General features: G+C 40.8%; 1 protein-coding gene across 1 annotated transcript in view; it reads left to right on the forward strand.

The window, feature by feature from the left end:
* igf1ra (insulin-like growth factor 1a receptor) overlaps positions 1–20551 on the forward strand; it is a 101485-nt gene that overhangs the window by 68819 nt on the left and 12115 nt on the right. The window contains exons 3-11 of the mRNA XM_057348521.1: positions 8833–9136; positions 9966–10102; positions 11066–11210; positions 12389–12597; positions 13113–13239; positions 13489–13721; positions 13843–14010; positions 14609–14816; positions 20123–20400. Coding sequence (XP_057204504.1) covers positions 8833–9136; positions 9966–10102; positions 11066–11210; positions 12389–12597; positions 13113–13239; positions 13489–13721; positions 13843–14010; positions 14609–14816; positions 20123–20400 — 1809 coding nt within the window. The remainder of the gene's footprint in view (positions 1–8832; positions 9137–9965; positions 10103–11065; positions 11211–12388; positions 12598–13112; positions 13240–13488; positions 13722–13842; positions 14011–14608; positions 14817–20122; positions 20401–20551) is intronic.

Consider the following 20551-nt stretch of genomic DNA (forward strand, 5'->3'; position numbering starts at 1 on the left):
CACGACACGACACGACAGATGCCTCGTTCTTAATAAGTTGGTCGTGTTCGTCCAGTGTGGACAAAATGTAAAATTTGAATGGATTCTATTGTCTTTTTTTCGTGTCACACCACGTCACGTCCAGTGTAGAAGGTAAATGTAAAATAAATATTATATTAGCTATTGTTTTGTATGTGTTTTGCAAGTTTTTGGATCCCTCCTACCAAAAATGTAAATGTACATAATTTAGATGATATTTTTCCTGGCATTAAATGTTATTAATAAAATTAAAACAGTGAATTTCTATTTACTATAATAAATTGAAATTTCATTGAAAATTAATTCATTAGATTATGGCAATATTATGATGTTGTTTGATGTTAATTATCAAAAATGCCAGGACTTTTAGGTGAAATTTTAACAACAAAATTTATGAGAAATTTATACAACAAAAATGAAATTTTAACAACAAAATGAAAGAAAGGAGAAACATGAAATTTTGACAACAAAATGTATTATATTTGTCCATCTAATTCAATGAAAGTCAATGAAAGTGTCATGCACATTCTGACATCCACATCCATTTAAACACAATTTGGAGATTTGCTGTCTGCCATCTGTCAGATTAGCAGGTCACTAATGACCTTGCCAATTTTTGAGGGTAAAGCATCGGTTTATCTAGGTTCAAGAGCTCGATATACGACTTCTGCCATAATGTCTGTTACAAGGATTGCTGTCTCCCTAATAAATTTAAATATAGACATTCTGCTTTGATTCCTGATGTAGTGCTACAAAAAGCGTGTGTGTGGTGGTGTGTTTTCACTGTACCAGGATCAAGAGTGTGCCAGTGGTATTGAAGTTGTTCCACTAGGCTTCTGATGACTGTCCGCAGAAACAGGGCCTGACAGAGGCAATCCACTGAACCCCAAGACTCCTGATTGTGTCTGAGATGAGACTCTTGCTGAGACTGTGCACATGAAGGAGAGACAGCATGTGTGTAATGTGCCTTTGCTTGCATGTATGTTGGTAGTTGGTGTAGTAAATCAGAACTCTTGATTCCAGATTTGCGAGCACCTGTAGCATGCATAGAATACCTCCATAAATGTGTTGACTTGTCATCTTTGCCTTGCATATAGACTGAGGCGGTTCTGTATGCATTTCTGTGTGAGAGTGTGTTGATTTGTGAGGCAAGTCTGGTTCCCAGACAGAAGTGGGGTGTTTTCTATAACCCCCCCATCAGCCAGGCAGCGAGCAAGCTCAGGGCTGCCAGGAAACACAGCGCATTTAATGAAGCAGATCTGGGAAGTGAAGTATTTTTAGCAAACTCTTGTGCTGAGAGGAAACACCTCCAACGCAGTGGAAAACCAAAATAAAACCTCCTGCCTCCCTCGATTTCTGAATCAGCCCGTGGCCCGTGTCTCTCCGGTTTTCAAGAAATGCCTGGTTTGTGGGAGCCTATGTGGGCACTGAACACAGTCTACACTATGTACACTGTCCAAAGATGATATTTTGCCCTTTTTTCTACAATATTTTGGAATACTGCTGAATCTGAAGTATACTTTAGCAACATAAAAAATAGCCGTGCAATTCAAAAATGAAATGTTTTATAATTATTAGATTTTAGGATTTTATGGTCATTAATCACACGTAAGCACATTTCTGACCGTTTAAACTTCTCTGTACAGTAAAGGTTAAATGTCCTTGCTTCCATTGACATACAAAATATTTAAAATGACTTGAATCATTCATGAGGAGAAACATGGACCATCAGGTTTTGTCCATGCCAGGGCTGCATGCTCTTATGGAAGTGGGACATATCAAGTATTAATAAACTTAGTCTTAAGTTTATTTTAAAATCAACTTTTCACTTGAAAAGATGCAAAAATAGTATTTGCAATGTCGATGCAAAATAGCATCTATACTATTGGACTAAATTAAGGTGTAAAGTTTTGATTTGTCATGCATGGAGGCTATGTTTAATTCTGCACCATGTGTGCTGAATAAAAAATTAATATACAGCTAATAAGCCACCATCAAGGGCTATTAATGATCTGTCCTCATGACATAAAAAGTCTGCATTGAATTTTATGAAGTAGTCCGTCCGTGTCCCCATTTATTCTCAGGCAGACTAAAACAGTTCAATTTATGTGCTTGGTTCAGAAATCATATTCCAAAGCAGCTTTACAAAGAATAGCGCCTTACAAATCCCCTGCTGAATAAGCCATAGGTGATGGTGGCAAGAAAAACTCCCCAAGATTTTCAGTACATGAGGAAGAAACCAGAATCAATGGTAGTAGCAGACAGCAGGCGTGCATCTACCACTCACACCTGCCAAGATCATCAAGCATGTGGGTTTGAGTGTAGAAAACGTCCACCTCTCATTATGTAATGTTGTGGTTTTTCAGGGTGTCTAGAATGATCTGCCCTGGGCTCCCAAGTGGGACTGTGTTTCTGGATAAGGATGTGGCTTGATGGAGCCAGGGGTCCTACCGCAGGTCCACTTAGGGTCTGTGGCTGTGGCTGTGAAGAATAAGACTAACAACCATCTCCGTAGTAACCTGAGAATGGATGAGCGCACATGCACACACACACACACACACACACACACACACACACACACACACACACACACACACACGTAAGCGCTCATGGGTACGTATACATGATATCGTATGTTCACATCGCAGGGCGTTGCTGATCTGTAATGTGCTTGTGGAGTAATTGTTTTTAAATTATTCAATTATGTTAAAAGCATCGTTAAATATTTTTTGTTTATAACAGATATTATATAATGGCATCTTACTGATCTTCCTGCTAATCATTTAATACTAAATCATCTGAGCAGCAACTTTTTAACTTAAAAATATATATATTATTCAGTCGTTATTGGTTTTAGTAATTAAGAACAAATCATGCAAGTTCCTGCAGAAAAAAAACATTTTAATTGGCTACTTGTTGTATAGTTATTTATTTGCTTATTAAATGTGGTTATAAAATTATTAAATACATGTTATTAAAACGGGTCAGTTTATTAGTGGGTCACAGTCCTCCTCCTTTTTTTTTAAATTGTTTAATGTTTCGTCTTGGACAACAATTTCATCAAGCAAGCGCAGTCTAGCCGCTGACTGGAAAAAGTGCATATGTAATTGCCATGGTTACATCCCCGCCCTCCTGCTCCCCACACCAAGCAGGACTTGTTTACAATTTTTGTACTTTAGTCAATGGCATGCCAGTCATTAAGGACCCGCCCCCTCTGGTCTCCAATTGGCTCACTCGTTCACTGCGTATCCCCGCCCCCTCACAACTTTACTATCAAAGCACATATTGATGCCGTTCAGAGGGCTGTGTTTTGCAGATACATTTAAGAACAATGCGTCAATTTTAATATAATAACATTTTGATATAATGTGTTCTTGTTTTAAGCATTTCGTCATTATTATATTAACATTTATAAAAGGTGCTTATAAATTTAAAAGATAAATGTGATTGGAAGAAAAACACCTCTTCGTGTAATTTATAACCAGGTCTGGCATGGCTGTTCGGGACGGATCAGACTGTATGTGAAAATCCCGTATAACACAATATATTGCCACAAAATGCTATTTAATATTGAAATATTGATTTGTAATGTAAAAAAAATCATGACGTTCATCTTGCTTGGATAACTACGCAAAAACAGAGAGAGAAGTGTGGCTTATAATCACTTTAATAGGCCTGTACTCATTCTCAAGATGTTTATTTGAATCAGAATCAGAATCAGAAGAGCTTTATTGCCAAGTGTGCTTGCACACACAAGGAATTTTCTTTGGTGTTGGAAGCTTCTAGTACAGACATTCAACACAATGACAATACAATATAATACGATTTACAGTCTAAAACATTCTAACATTCTAAACATTTGCTTGATCCTTTCCATGTTTTCGACTTTTGAATGCATACACCATCGATTTTAAGTGCGTTTCCGATTTAAAGCCGTTTAGTTTTTTTCATTGCTCTTGAATTCCTAATGTTTGACTGGAGACGTGAAAAATGCGCGTGCTTAAATCATATCTCTAAGCAGTTGTCGTTTCAGAAGATTTGTGTTATTAAAAAACAGATTTAAAACTATCTCCGTTATCTCCCTCCGCAACATCTGCAAATGCAGCCTGCAAAAGAAACCGAAAGCCATGTCTATTTATTTACGCAATATGAACATCCTACTTCATTGCACGTTCTCCTCGGTAAAGGCGTCTGCCTGTGTGCTCGCCCCCGGTAGATTTGCTTTGCGTCATAGGGAGGACATTCGGTATGCTGCCTCTACCGGGGCCTCTCGCTGGGTCACGTTATCCCAAATCTAAGATTACAAACATCTCTCGGATGTACGTGCCCGCGCCGTGCCCCCGATGCGCGCGAAGATTGCTGCAGCAAAATAGCGGAGATGAGCATGAGCGGCAGTCTCGCGCGTATACGCCATGAGAATGAGGTTGAGTTTATTTCTCCCCATGATGGTTTGCAGTTTGATACAGTGCATGAGGGTTATAGAAATCAACATGGGTTAGCCTTTTTTCCCTCCGCATGCGCATTTGCCATTGCAGCGTGACGCACGAGAGTATTCGAGGCAGTACGTTGCGTCGTGGTTTTTAGCTTCAGGGAACACTACTGAGGCACTCAAGCCAAACAGCACATCATGCATTAATGACAAAAATACTGCCTTGAATTGTTTAAACAAAACAAACACTGCATGCACGGATGAAGCAATATTTCTTGAGTCGTAATTTTAAGGCAGAATGTCTTGCTTCCATCTAGGTGCCTTGCCCAGTATTTTATTCCCTGACCAGTATCCCAAAAATGTGTTTTTGTGGTTGGAGCAAAGCCCAAGAGGATTATTCTACTCCCTGTTTTGAACATTCTAGTTATTCTTTACATAGCCCGCTGAGTTAAGCTTTAAGACGGAGCGGCATCCAAGTGTGTCAGTGGGTGCGTACGGGAATATTAACATGACATTATTTACTGCCAGTGCAGAAAATATTGTGTTTTGTCCTTTTGTATAAAAAACAATTTCCGATGTTGGGACAAATGTATACTGTTCATCTCATCGCGGTGGTTTGGACAACAGCAGTAACTCATGTGCAATGTCTCCAGTCGGCTTTACAGACAGGCTGGGCTGTTCAGCTCAGTGCAGTGTGGTTGCGTGTGTGTGTGTGTGTGTGTGTGTGTGTGTGTGTGTGTGTGTGTGTGTGTGTGTGTGTGTTTGTGTGTGTTCTCTGCACAGCTGGTCAGAGAGGTCAGTAAGCGGTTGTCTCCCTCATGACTACTCAAAGGAGCAGACAGGGTTAGTCACATCAGGACCATCACGCCACAGGGTCCTGACTCCTGTGCATGTGGCCTGTTTGGTTCCATCATGCACGTGGCCATCAAAAGTTTACTGCTCAACATGACTAGAAACTAGAAACGTGCATATTATTGTGTTTCTGGCCCATACAGGATGTACATACCTTTTATACTCTGAACTTGTCTGTTGAACTATGTAAACTTCCTTGTTAGGTAATACAGCCTCCGTTTGAAGTAGTGGAAACCCACCGTGCCTGGCATAGCTGACTGTAGAGCCCATCAGTGTGGAAATAGGCGCACAGACTATAAATAAAAGACCACATGCATAATGCTCTCAGTTTGTTTGGTCAGTACCGATTGCAAATGGTGTTTTTATTTTTTCCTTCTTCAGCCCAAATTGTACTCCGTTCCAGTGAAAGAAATGTGTGTCTGGAATATTTTCTCATGAAGGCATATTTGGATGTGATATGGAAAGCTGTAGTGTGTTTGCCTGGGGTGCCCCCTTTTGGTGGCATTCCAAGAAATGAATAACTTCCGATTTCCTCTCCCCCACTCACTACAGCGGAATATGTGAAAGGATAAGTGAGTACTGGAGACTAGAAATCCTTGTGTTTAGGTTTAGCTTTATAAAGCTTTAGCTTAATTCAATTCTGAACTAGTTAGAGATATTTATGGAGACATGAGCATGTCATTTAGAGCTGGAAAAGTGCTGCTATTAATAGGCCATAAAAGGGCCATGTGGCTATTTAAGGAAATGCAGTTCTCATTTACAGCTCTATGTAATGCTCTGTTATATATGTGTGGTATGATAAAATATATGTCTAAGGCTGTGGTCTAAAACCACAATTTATAGGAAAAGTTTATAGTAGTTTATAGTACAATTTATTTTATTCATTTAACCTGTATGACTTTCTTTCTCCTGCAAAACACAAAAGATATTTTGAAGAACGTTGGTAACCAAACAACATTGAATCACATTGACTTCCATTGTATAGACACAAAACCACTGAGACATTTCTCAAAATATCTTCTTTTGTGTTCCACAAAAGAAGTCAGGCTTTCAACAACATGAGATGAATAAATGCTGACTGAAGTTGTATTTTTGGATGAACTATTCCTTTAAGGTGCGTGGCTTTATTAGTAATCTGGGTGGAGATGAATAAATGCATTTTTTTATAATCTGCTGCTTTAGGAGATTATCTGATATTCAGTTAAGGAGTTAAACTACAGAATGTTCTGGTAATTTCAGCAGGGTGGCTTATGATGTGGCAGAATGTGCAGAAGAATGCAGAGCATCTTAACTGGCAGGAGCTGGATAAACTTCTCCACCCAAGTCCAATTACGTCCCTGCTGATGTTTGCTCCAACGTAGAGAGCAGGGAGTGCGTAAAATCACATCCTGGCTCTGTGGGATCTTCTCTGCGAAACTTAGTTTTAAGCAGATAGGAAACTAAGTGAGGGTAAAGACAGACACGATGAAATTAGTGGTGACGTGCCTCTGAGAAGCTTTTGTATGAATAAAAATACGAACAGGGAGTAAAAGTGTCCTTGTGATGCAAAGGAATGTGGTGTTCTTGCTCTGTTGTTCTTGCCGGGTTGTGCACAGAGGCACGGTGGCATGTGGCCAAGCTGTCATGGGGCCCTGCATCTTCCTGCCTTGTTTTGTGTTGTACCTGTAGGTGCATCATGTGCGCTTTGTCATCCTTTTTTACTCTTGTCATTAGTCTGAACCAGGTCCAGCCATTGAAGGGCTGATTTGAGGGGATTTATATTTTCCATCACACAAACAGGCTGAATTGCATCTCGCATTAACTTGATGTCACGACGCGCCGTGATCAGTGTTCATTTTGCAAACAAACAAAACGCTTTGATTTTCCCAGTAACGTCACACCGCATGATATGAGCTCGTAAATAAAAGAGGAAAATTTCCATGTAGATGTTTCTTGGCTGTGCCCCTGCCAGGCGTAGAGCCAGGAGTCTGTTGCTGGGCGACCAGGAGTGCTGTGCCATGAGGCTTAGTTCCCTCTTCATGTTGATCCGATGGCGCTGGCTGTCTAGTTAGTCCCACCTCAGGCGACAACCCACCCAAGCAGTTTCTTCAACAGTGGCTGCACGTATGCTTTTCCAAGACCTGACAGTTTATGACTCCTGGACTAGAGTTAAAGTTTATTTAAGTAGAACAGAAAACAATAACAAAGGAGCAAGAAGCAAGTGGATTTTTAATATTAGAAGAGTAGCTTAATATTAGGTCCTTTTTTAAATATTAGAATGAAATATAAAGGAAATCAAATCTTTCTTCAAGTGTGATTTTTGTCATATGTCAGTCTAATAGGTTTTACGTGGTCGTCCACCATGTTGCCTGGTAAAATGATCCAGCACTGTACAAAACTGACCCACATTTGTCGAGTGGCACAGCGCAGACTCTATTTTTCTCTTTTTCCGCTCGTACGCAGGGCCTGTTTTCCATTGCTCAAGACAAGTGATTCCATTGGAATTCTTATTATTATCCCACATTTGTCAACAATGTGAAACGATCCCTCGACTCTCCTTAGCCCACACGGAGCGCGTTCAACATGGCTTGTTGCTGAAAGCCTAATTTGAAACACGCTCCCCTTCCTTTTTACACTGCACAAAAGTTGTACTTTCTCACGCTTTTAACAGAAGCCAATCTCTTGGAAACAGGCATACAGAACGTTTCGGGTTACATCATGATGTCGGTATCCATTCCATCAATGCAGCCGAATTGTTTGTCAAAGCCCGATTACAGACGCCTCCAAACTGACCTGTTTGTCTGTATGAAATGACAGTTCAAAGGCTTTGTTTGAAAGGACGATTTGAAGAAGTTAAGAATTGATGTAGGCAAAGCAATTACAAGGATTTGAGTTAAGAAATGGTTTGTCATGTACAATACATCTGGAAATCTATCAGCGTTCTTGTTTTTCTATACTAGGCTTAGTGCATTGTTAATGTATGCGTTAGTTCATTGTGAGGCGGAGTACGCTGTTATTTCTTGGAAATATCTTCTGTATCGCTGGTTCTTCTCATGACATAGCCCAGCGCTGTTAAAGCCCACCACAGGGCCGTGGCTTCTCATTGGGCGCAGCCTGAAAAAATGTTTCCGCAGCTTATAGTTCAAACATCAATCCATTTGCTTGCTAGACGTTTTGGCTTTGTTCCTTTCTCGACCCTTTCTTTCCCTCCTAAATTCCCTTAACAGTCTCTAACTGTAATAATATTTATCTGTAGTGATTCCAGAGCTGCAGTTTACCAACCAGGCTGGCACACAGCAGCGCCAGGCCCTGCCCGCTTCCGTCCTTTCCATGCTCTGATTCATAGCCATCCTCAGACACTTTTATTTTATAATTAACGGATCCTAAAGCTGGCGCCCCTCTTACTCGAGAACACACACCGAGACAGAAATGAATTAAAATAATACACAGATGCACTTTTAAACATTCTGGACCTCAGATAGCATCATGAATAAACTCAGACTTCCTTTTTCAATGGCACTAACCTACATCATATTCATGTGTTTCTCCTCCAGTGTGTCCGGAGAAGTGTGAGAAGAGGGCGTGCACAGATTTGGGCGAGTGCTGTCACCCCCAGTGTCTGGCCAGCTGCACCGAACCCGATGACGATATGGCATGTGCCGCCTGCCAGCATTACTTTCACGAGGGCCACTGCGTTGAGGACTGCCCACCCGACACCTACAAGTTCGAAGGCTGGCGCTGCATCACCATGGAGATGTGTGCTCAAGTTCACCTGCCCAGCGAGGTGTACTTCGTCATCCACAAAGGAGAGTGTATGCCCGATTGTCCACCCGGATTCACCCGAAATGAGACCCTGAGGTATGCTGGGTATAGGATCCCCTCCAGACACCATTGTGAAGATCAATTTTACACATGACACAGTAACACTTGGTTTCGAGTCTGAGATGATGAAAGCAATGACTTGCGGTCCAGTGAGTGATGTTAGTTGTCGCAAGATGGATCCAAAAAGATAGCTCATGAAATCAGACCTCATAAGCCTTTGTCTGATTTATTGGAAAGATCCAGCACCTTACCATGGTAAAATTACTGTGTGTTGTGTTAAACACACAGCCTCTCGTGGCGTATTGCTTTGATATATGCAGGTGTGAAGTTTTATGATGCTTAAGATTTATTTATCAACTTTTTTGCCCTGCTGGCACTGTTTCATGGGAGAAAAACTCGTGATAGAGATAATCTGGTTAGAGGAGATTGTAAGTAAAGTTTCCTGAACTTTATTTATCTTTGGCACTTTTGTAGTGAAATATTAACAGAGAAACTGTTGTTGACGTATCACTTCATTTAGTTTTCCGTGTTACATTTCACGTGCCTGTTATGTAGTCTATTTACGACTTAAAACTGGCCAGACCTGGTTTTGACTCTGTGCTGATTTAATGATTCTCCTTTCACATAAAGCCCAGGGTTCAAGCGAGGACTTTGTTGAGCGTAAATACCTCATAAAGCAGCAACCTTGTGTTTGTCAAAAACAAGTCTAAATATACTTAATGTTTTGGTGAGGCACAATAATCCAGTCACGGTTCACTGGAATTTGCCTACTTGGAGTGCGTGTCGCTGTGGTCTGTCCTTGACATTCTCTCTCTCTCTCTCTCTCTCTCTCTCTCTATCTCTCTCTCTCTCTCTCCACCTGCAGTATGTTTTGCAGCGCATGTGACGGAATGTGTGATAAGGTCTGCGAATCTAAAACTATTGACTCTGTGGATGCTGCTCAGTCCCTGCAGGGCTGTACGGTCATCAGAGGCAACCTGCACATCAACATCCGGCGGGGCAGTAAGTTTCTTCTCTCTCTCTCTCTCTCTCTCTCCTCCCTCACAACCCCCAGGGATAAGAGCAATGACAGAGAAGAATGACAGATTCAGACCTGAGTCACCCAGCTTCACCCTGTGGAAAAACCTGGAAATATCAGGGAATATTAAAATTATGATTTTCAGGTCATAAAAATGCAATTTACATTTACCCATTTGGCAGACGCTTTAATTCAAAGCCACTTACAGTGCATTCAAGTTATACATTATAAGCTACACGCATTACTATTCTATGGCCTTTTTGCTGCTCACACAGTGCTCTACCAAGTGAGCAACAACTCTTAAAACATATCAAATCTTCAGTTGTTTTTTATTTCTTTCAAATTTTGCTTTGCTCTGTTAGACCGTTGCAGCTGGTGCAGAATGAATCAACCAAGAGTATCACCTCTGTCCTTGGGTGTCTGCATTAGCTTTCAGTTGCATTTAGATTTAAGGGTGTTTGCAGACGCAAACGTCATGAACTTGGAAAGGTCACTGATACTCATCAAGGTTATTGTAGTTATCATAGGCTCTTATAGCCAAAATACTATTTGAAAAACTTAAACTACATAAACATTTGAAATGTCTTAATGGTGAACTGAAATTGAATGAAACTGATAATGTCTTAAGTGATGAACTGAATTTAAATAAAAAACGAATGTAATTTAAATAGCAATAGGAAAATTAGACAAATCACAAAATTGAAAATTAAACTCAAATTACAATAAAAAACTGATTATTGTGTTATAATAAAATGTCGTGTATTTTCCTTGACTCACACAATAAGGCTCATGAGCCACTAAAGCTCTAAACAGTGTGATAGGGAACAGTTGCTGTCGCCCCATGTATCACTCACACAGTGATGAAGTGATGAGTTACTGCAGACACTGTTTGTCCTATGGGACTTGGTTTGTGCTGCTCTAGTGTCATGTCTCTCTCTCTTCCCCAGATAACATTGCATCTGAGCTGGAGAATTTCATGGGGTCAATCCAGAAAGTTACTGGATATGTAAAGATCAAACACTCGCAGACTCTGGGCTCGCTGTCCTTTCTCAAGAGCCTCCAATACATTGAAGGGGAAGAGCTGAAGGACCAGTAAGACTTTAAGCACTTGACACCAGCTGCACAGTGCACACTTCAACTATCTTTTTAATGATTAATGATTGATATTGTCCAGTATTCATGCTACATGTCTTAGTGTTTCTTGTCTGTCAGTGTGTGACTGCATCTGGAATGTGTTTAAGAAGTTGGCCCTGTCTGTGGATGGCCAAACTTTACAAATCTACAAATTTCTGCAATTAATGCAGCGTAAACGGCTTGATTTACAGACTTTGCTTAATTTTTTTTATCAGGTTAAATTCATTACAAAAATCAAGATGTTGGAGTCATAGTCTTGAGGGCGTCATTCTGACATGTATGCTGTGACGTTACAGGCGACTCGAGTTCAAGGTCCTTTACCAAACTTGTCCATACGTCTTTTTTCTAATTGGCTGCGCTTTTGTCGCGTCACACGTTTTTACTTTCAGCGTAGACAGAAAACGCTTGTTGCTGGGAAAATGTTGCACTGTGCCAAGTCAAGACGCAGTGTCAGTCGCATGTCTGAGACAAACAGAAGAGCATAAATGTTTCTTGTAGAACTCGTTGTCCTTCACAATCCTTTAACTGTAAAACGTTTCTTCAAGGGTTTCCATAGAAACCAAAGCAATAAAACGTCAGCTCTGCTGGAATGTACAGGGCAGAAAGCTCTGCATCGTATTGCTTGACAGGCTGCTGACCGCACGATTCAACTAATACATACACGTACTGTACAAATACACAGAAAGTGGTTTAATATAAAATTCTGTGGTGTGATGTCAGGAGTTTTAGAAAAGATGGCAGGGGGAGGGTGTGGGAACTTCTCCGGCCTTCTTGTTTCGGTCTTGCTAGGGTTGAGTTTCATCTGGAGGAATGCTTGTAAGCAGCGCAGGCATTCTTCACGTTCCTGAGGTCTTCAGTAGAGCTCAGTTGGGTGCAGCTGTAGAAGCCATCTTAACTCTCTTCTGAGCCCTGATCTCTGTGTGTGTTTTAATGAAACGCGATCTGCACACACACTTCAGTTGTTTTTTCCACACATATCACATTCGTCATGTGTACAACCAGGTCAGATTCTTCTCATTCCACTCCGGGTTAAGGTCTTCTTACATGATAAATAATAGATATATGAGAAATAGTTCTTGGGAATGTCTTTTGTGTTTTTACTTCTTGACGTTGTTTTGTGCTTGTGTTCTCCAAAGGTCATACGCATTCTATGCCATGGACAACCAAAACCTGCAGTATCTGTGGGACTGGAGCCAACACAATCTGACCATTAAAAATGGGAAAATGTTCTTCCGCTTTAATCCTAAACTTTGCATATCTGAGATCCGGAAAATGTGGGAGAAAACAGGTGTCAAAGGAAAAATGGAAGAGGATGACATTCGCAGCAATGGAGAGCGAGCAAGCTGTGAGTCGACATGGATTTTTTTGCCAGATTTGTGAGCTTGCAGTATTAAATCGTATGATATACTGTGCCACTGCACACCACAAAATAATACCAGGTCTTTATATTGGGTATAAAAACATTTATCATGTCTTGTGTAATCTGTATAACAAAAAAATTGAATGATTCGTTTCATTCAATAAAAAGAAATGTATTAATTAGAAAGCATTCATTATTGTTTTATTAATATACTGTGTTTCTAAGCTGTTCAGTTTTCCCCACCTTATTATGTTTTAACAGATTTCAGCCTAGATTGAATGTGCTTTGAAGAACACCGATAATAAATAAGTCAATGTGGCTGTATATTTCCACAGAACTCTGACTCAAGAATGTGAGAAATTAACAGAAGTGCCTTTTCGAACACCACTTAAAATCCTAGAAGCTCATGAAAGATGGAAAGGGCATGACGAAGGCCTATTTCAGGTGAAGATCTCTTATGGATGCTTTTACTGAAATCTCTCTTACGACCCCTCTTCTAGGTGAGAGCCATATTCTAACGTTCACATCCAACCACACTCAGAGTACTCGGATAAAGCTCACTTGGGAGCGATATCGACCGCCAGACTACAGAGATCTCATCAGCTTCATAGTCTATTACAAGGAGGCGTAAGTATTAGACGGCTATAACAACTTATTATTAGAGACGCTGACATGTTATTGACACAGATGTTGTTACAGACATTAGATATTTTTCACATACAACCGAAGAGATGCTTATGAAAAATGTGCATATCTCTATACAACATGCATATTTGTATATACAAAAAAAAATGTATATTCAATATATAAAATTCAATATTATATGAAATATATACATATACATATACTGTAAGTATCTCCGTTACATTAATACAGACCATTCCAAAACATCACTGAATTTGATGGACAAGACGGATGTGGCTCTAACAGCTGGAACATGGTGGATGTGGACCTCCCTCCGGACAAATCAGACCCGGGGGTGTTTCTGTCCCCACTGAAGCCCTGGACACAGTATGCTGTCTTTGTGAAAGCTGTCATCCTGGTTGTGGAGGACAAGCACATTCTGGGAGCCAAGAGTGAGGTGGTCTACATCCGCACCAATGCATCAGGTAGACTTCACCACCCGCCTTCCAATTTCCCTCTGACATTTGATTTAAGTCAGCTAATATACTGATCAACAATTTGGCTATCGTAGTGCAGTCTGATAAGGACTCCCTGTTTATTTCTCAGCACCATCAATGCCTCTGGATGCCCGTGTATATGCCAACTCCTCTTCATCCCTGGTAGTGAAATGGTCACCTCCCATTTCTCCCAACGGAAACAAAACCTTCTATCTGCTCCGTTGGCAACAGCAGGCAGAGGATCGTGAACTCTACCAACATAACTATTGTTCTAAAGGTAGGTGTGAATATGAATAATACGAAAAAGCATATTTTAATATCCATTATAAAAGTAATCCAAATGACTCCAGAGGTGTTAAGTAAAACGGTACGTTTGTGAGTAAAAACGATTATTATATAGGGCGTGTTTAGTCAAGAGAGTTCACGTTAGGTTTGAACACACACAATACAATTAATGGCAGCACGATTAACCTTGCTCGGTTAACCCTCGTCAGCCAACATAAGTTTCTCCTTCATCATTTCAGCGGACGTTTCAAGCAACTGTAAAGTTTCTGTCACCACATCGGAAGGCCCGCCTCTCCTTTCATTCAATTGGACAATCGAAAAAAAGGAGAATGACGTCAAGCACTTTTCTGCTCGGAGTTGAGTTGTTTTCAACTCCAGGCGCTCAGAGCGCTCCGCCAAAAACGCGAGGCGCAGCAGGCGGCAAGAACATGAGGCGCTCGGCGCGCATAAGCAGAGCGCAAACCGCTCCCTGCCAACCGAAAACAATTCAAAAGAGGCGCGTCTAACAGCAAAATACGCGATCTGTCGGATCAGGCCCTTAAAAAAACACAATTACCTTATTCTTTTCATCTCACTGTGTCATGTTTCAGAACTAAAGATCCCCATCCGCATCTCAGCCACGGCTTTGTCAGACATGGAGGGAGACACAAAGCCAACCAAATCGGATGCGGTCAGTGCTGAGAAGGGCCCGTGCTGCCCGTGCCCCAAAACAATGGAGGTCTTGCAGGCAGAAGCTGAAGACCGTTCCTACCGCAAAGTCTTCGAGAACTTCCTTCACAACTCCATCTTCACGCCCCGGTATGACACATGCACACACAGCACAGTCTGAATCAGCTCTTAGATCAGATCTAGACAAACTAGAATAATAGAAGGGCTGGGTCGACACTTGGTAGAGAGGAGCCGAGGTCGTACACCAGTGGTCTGAAACCCCTCATTGGTTCGGTCTTCCTTTAGAGTGATTATCAAAGTGAGGCTGAGCTCATAGTCTCGAGGCTGCTTTATTTAATTGAATCTAAACCAGAAGTTTGGAGGCTCTGACCGGCGGCCTAATTATTCCAACATGGGGCTGATCAGAACATGTGGTTTTGGACAGGGTGGGTGCCAGCAGCCGGGCCTGGAATGAAATCAGATGGCAAGGGGAAAGGTACGGCTCCGAGAACCCCGGGTCGGTGCGGCTACGTAGTTGCTGAGGCAACGGTGGCAGTCGTGTATTAAGGAGTCAGCGGGCTGTAATTTTGGGATGCACGAACAGAGGCGGGTGGTAGAGGGACTGAATTAATGAGGTTGGAGAGCAGCCGCAGGCTGAGAGCTCGCTCCGTGTTAGGCTTTTGTTTGCTGAAACACGGAGTGACATCTGCATTGTGTTATCTGTTTACCTTGCTTGTGGCATCGGATGTTTTCCTGTTGAAGCCCTTCTTGAGAATAACAGGATCTATTCACGTTAACTTAGACACACATGCATTGAAGGGTTAAATCAGGACATGTGCCTTGAGTAATGTAAATCTGGCTTTTTTGTTTGGTTGCGATTGTGTGTATAAGTGTGTTTTGGGGCGGGATGTTGAGTCATGAGTATCGATGCCCAAACTGATGTCGCCAAACATCTTCTACCACTTATCCCTTCCAAACCTCTGCTTTTTTTCTGAAAGCCTGTTTTCATGCGGTTCTCTCAGGGAAGGTGTGATGCGCACCAGTCGACTCGGCTTTGCGTCTGAAATCAATGGAAAAGACATTCTGTAAATGCAAATATGTTTTACCTCAGAAGCAGGGATGTTTATAAAGCCTCTTGTCTCCAGCATTGATGACTTCTGTTTTCTTCCTGATCCTGACAGCCTGCCTTTTTCCCCACCATGCTTCATTTTTTCCTCAGGTTTGATTAGTTGTGGCTGTTTTGGAAGCTGGGTGACATATTTGTCATCACAGTCCTCCGGTGCCCCTAAAACCTGCTGATCTCGAAAGAGAAACACTAATGTCACAGTTTGTTGCATTGCACAGTGGCTCAGAATTACTTTTATTGTCTAAAATAAAATAATTAGGTCTGTCAATGAACAAAAATGGTGCAAAAATATTGGCATTTAAGAAAACGGATTATATGAATGACTTGACCCACAGATTCTAATCCCTTAAAGGAACCGTTCGCCCAAAAATAAAAATCCTGTCATCATTCACTCACTCTTGAGTTGTTTCAAATCTGTATGAATTTCTTTGTTCTGAAGAACAAAGAGAAAGATATTCAGAAGAATGCTTCTGGCCACCGTTCTGTCATCAGAACCAAAATTTATACAGATTTGGAACAACTCGAGGGTGAGTAAATGAAAACAGAATTTTCATTTTTTGGGTGAACTGATCCTTTAAGATCAGCTCAGTCAATTTGTTAAAATGCAGAAGGAAACATTTATCATGTCAAATCGAATAAATGCATTGCATTAACGGCGTTAAGGAAAGTGAAAGTTTTAAACATTTGTAATTAAATGTATGCGTGAACACATTAACTTTGACAGCTCTAAAAGTTTAATTCTTAAAAAATGATACAGTACTGTATGCCATAAATAGCTGTGGATTTTATGTATTACTTTTCCAACAATATGTGTATTGACTTTGGTTTTATGTATTACTAAAACTAATAAGACTAATAATAAGTATCAAATGTGAATAAAGTGCCGTAATTGAATTTTATTAGTTATAACTTTGGACATCTTGTGTGATATCCGGACGTTGAATCATTCACATGCAGGTTGCCGGGTGTTTTTTGTGGGGTGGTTATATCTAGTCATTGATCAGTTCTCGGAGAGGTTTTTAGATCCTCTTGTTATCACATGCCCTCCATCCACACTGAGCAAATCTCATCACCCCATCAAGACTTCAGGAAAAAGCCTCAGAATTGGTTTGAGTCGGAGAAAATCTGAAGATGCTGAATGCTTGAGGGAGGTGGAGCAAGAATTGAATGAATATGTTTTTCCATCCAGTGTTCTCTTCCTCTCTCTGCCGATGTTTTGCTTGGAGTGTCCGGCTCCCAGGAAATATACAGCAAACCTATTTGGAATGTTAATGAATTCTAAAGCAAGATCCCTTTTGAGGAGTGGATGAGGTGTGGGTGCGTGGTGTGCTCTTTTTCAACTCCCACACAGCTGATTAGATTTTCTCAGGCCCACGTCATTCTTGAGTTTGCGCTTGAGTTTCAGTTGCCTATGGGGCATAAAGTGTTGCCTATGAATCAATAGGACACTTGCACGTAAGCATTCAGGCCTGGGAAAAGTGGACACGATGTGCTTCTGTTGTCATTGCTATGTTGGTCTGGAACCGCACCTGCTGTTATGCCTTTGGAGGCTGTTTGAGGTGTGCAGGTGTGAAAACTTCCCTCGGGCCCCAAGAGTCTGCACGTCTCTTTCATTCCCTCAGCAGAGTTCCTCAAGTGAGCCTGGCCTTTTCCTAAATCAGCGATTTATGCCAAGATTGTTTAGGTTGAGATCTGTATTTACGGCGTTTGATGAAAGGCAAACTCTGTCCGTGTGTGAGTCTGACTGGGTTAAAGAGGATTTTCTTTTGACGGGGAGATATCACAGTAAATGAGGTCGTACTGATGTTTTCTGCCGGTCAGATGAGGATAATCTCTTGTCTGGCCAACTCCTCTCCGCTTCATCCTTACGCACACAAAACCTTTCGCTGTAATGGAATGATGTGAAATCATTCTGCATTAATGACACAACACGTGCAATTTTGGATAAGACTACACTGAATCAGAAAAAGACCGTACAGTATAATGTGTAAGTTTGTGTGTTATTTCACATAGCTGAAGATCAGATTTAATTGTATGACCCGTTTATACTTTCTTCTTCAACTCCACATCTGGTTTTCTTTAAGATCAGCAGAACCTTTACGGTGATCACAGTGATGCTTCCAGTAACATTGTGATTCAAGCTTTTACAGTAAATAGCCTAAAGGCTGAACTGAATCCATACTTGGTGAGTTTTAAATAGTGTTGAGTTGCTTCCAAAATCCCCATCCGTAAGTCATAGAGAGCTATTCATCTGAAGTGACATGGAATGTGGTTGTTATTGATTTGACTGTTTTCCTTAGAGCAATGTGTTAAGTTTCCATACACACGGACACTCGCATACACAGAAGGAGTCTCTCATATAACTGACATTTCAATGTTGATAAAGAGAAAGTGGCAGAAAAAGGCTTGAAGAGCTTATAGCATTATGCAACAGAATGTTTAAACATTTATAATGATTCATAATTGTTTGGAATGCTATTGAATGCAAGACTCGTATCCCAGTAAAGAAAGACATGATGTGCCGGGTGTTGCTACTGTATGTCGGCCTGAAAAAACATCCTCTGTTATGCCCTCAAAGCAAAATACTCCTTTATTGTACATGTAACAGGATATATTGTATAGATGACCCAAATCTGTCCCCATTTAGATCAACTATTCTCAAATCAGACCATGTGTCAGTTTCATGTACTTTAAGAGAACAGGGAGTCGACAATATATATTTAGCCGGTCATGTATACATTTACATACAGCCGCGGAAAAAATTAAAAGACTATTCCAAATTTTCATTCATTCAGCATTTCTAGATGTATTGCGGCCATTCCAGTCCAGTGTCTGTTGGATTTCAACATAATCAAACCTCAGGACTGACATGAAGTCATCCAACAGCAATGTGAAAGACTGACACCAAGACAAGACACATGAAAACTGTGATAAAAATCCAGGTTATCACATTTTTAAACTTTTCCTAAATACATGTACGGTACAAATATTACTGTTGTATTGCTTAAAAGTGAACATGAACTTGTTTTCTTTGCAATATTTGAGATATGAAGAGAGTATATTTTCTGTTATTTTGATCCGTTTCTCCAGTTTTCCTTTTCTGCAAATAAATGCCAATAGAAACAATATTTTTGTTGGAAATTTTGGGGAAATATTGTTAGCAGTTCACAGAAGAAAACAAAAATGATAAATAAATAAAATAATGTATATAGTAAATTTAGACTCAAAATGATCTCTTAATTTTTGCCACGGCTGTATATACATAGACATGATATATATTTTCATGCATGTTTTAACAGGCACAAAAATGACAAATCTTGCCACTAAAAGTCAAGGCACAAGAGCTGAAAAACGTTGTCTGTCTGCACTATTGTCCATCAGTCTTTGTGTTTGACACATTGTTGCCGTCTTCCTCTTTGTATTTGTTTTGGCACGCTGAGGTTTCCCCACATCAATCTCAAATCATCCTGTCTTTCCCATATGCGGTGGATCCTTTTGTTTGGTCTGACTATTGAATCTTTACAGAGATCCAGAGCGAGCAAATCGTTATGCGTCTCCTAAAACTGGCTCTAGGTAAGGCTGTGGCCCTCGTATGTGGTCCGCTGGCGTGTGGTAAGCTCTTGTGGTTGCTGTCGACTGCATGCGTATAGTGGCGGCAGGTTTGACCCTTAGTTTGCTTATCGTCTCATGCGCTGTCTCCACCATCAGAGGCAGAATCGGTCATATCATTGTTATGAATGTTCGATATTTGTTTCGAATATGCCTTTCCATTTCATTCTCTCATCTGCAGTTGTGTCTTTGTTCCTTTCTTTGCAAGTGCACATTTTATAATATCTAATTATATAAAATCTAAAAAGAACAAAGAATCAGAGAGAGTCAGGGCGGAAGCGAAAGAGTTAACAGTTCGTGGATGTCAGCTCTCATTTATTTTTAAAACTGCAAATTTCAAGGGAACAATCTCAACCCAGCTGGATACATTGCAGTCATAAGAATTGAAAAGATCCCATCGCTCAGGATGATAAATGATGGATAAGATTTAGGAGACAAGAAAGGAGCTCTGTAGGTTGTAGAGTATTTTAAGTAGCCTCCCTGTTACTAAGAGACCTATTAGTAGGACGTAGAGAATTAAAAGAGCTTCTTTTCTGTGAAATAATGTTTAAGGAAGTTGTGTGTCGAGCAGTCATGCACAGTAATTGGCTTGTATGCTTTTAAAACCCCTGACTGTCCTCTTTCTCTTCTCTTTCACTGTCATTCGTTTTCCTTCCCCCTTCTTTTCCCTCTCACCTCTCTTCCGTTTGTCCCTTATATCTCTTATTTTTATGTCCCTTAGACCTCCGGACAGAAAACGTCGAGACCTGTTCGGAGTGGCCAATGGTACACTGGTGCAGGGTGCGAGCAGGAACATCACAGGACTGGAAAGCAACACCACTGACCCGGAGCTGCAGGAGAGAGAGTACCCTTTCTCCGAGGACACGGTCCACACCGAGTTCATGGAGATATCGAATCTGCAGCCCTTCACCGTGTACCGCATCGACATCCACGCATGTAACTACGAGGTCCACCGTTGCAGCGCAGCGGCTTTTGTCTTCTCTAGAACCAAACCTGCAGGTTAGCAAAACCAGATTTGCGTTCAACCGTGTTCAACACCAATTATTTCAGTTATTATTCCTGTAATTCTTCACTGTGCCTAAAGCACAGTTTTTATTAGTTATCATGTTCACGTTAATATCCGCTAAAATAGAATCGAAGTTGAAAACTT

The sequence above is a fragment of the Triplophysa rosa genome, linkage group LG12, assembly GCF_024868665.1.
Source record: "Triplophysa rosa linkage group LG12, Trosa_1v2, whole genome shotgun sequence".
NCBI lineage: Eukaryota > Metazoa > Chordata > Actinopteri > Cypriniformes > Nemacheilidae > Triplophysa > Triplophysa rosa.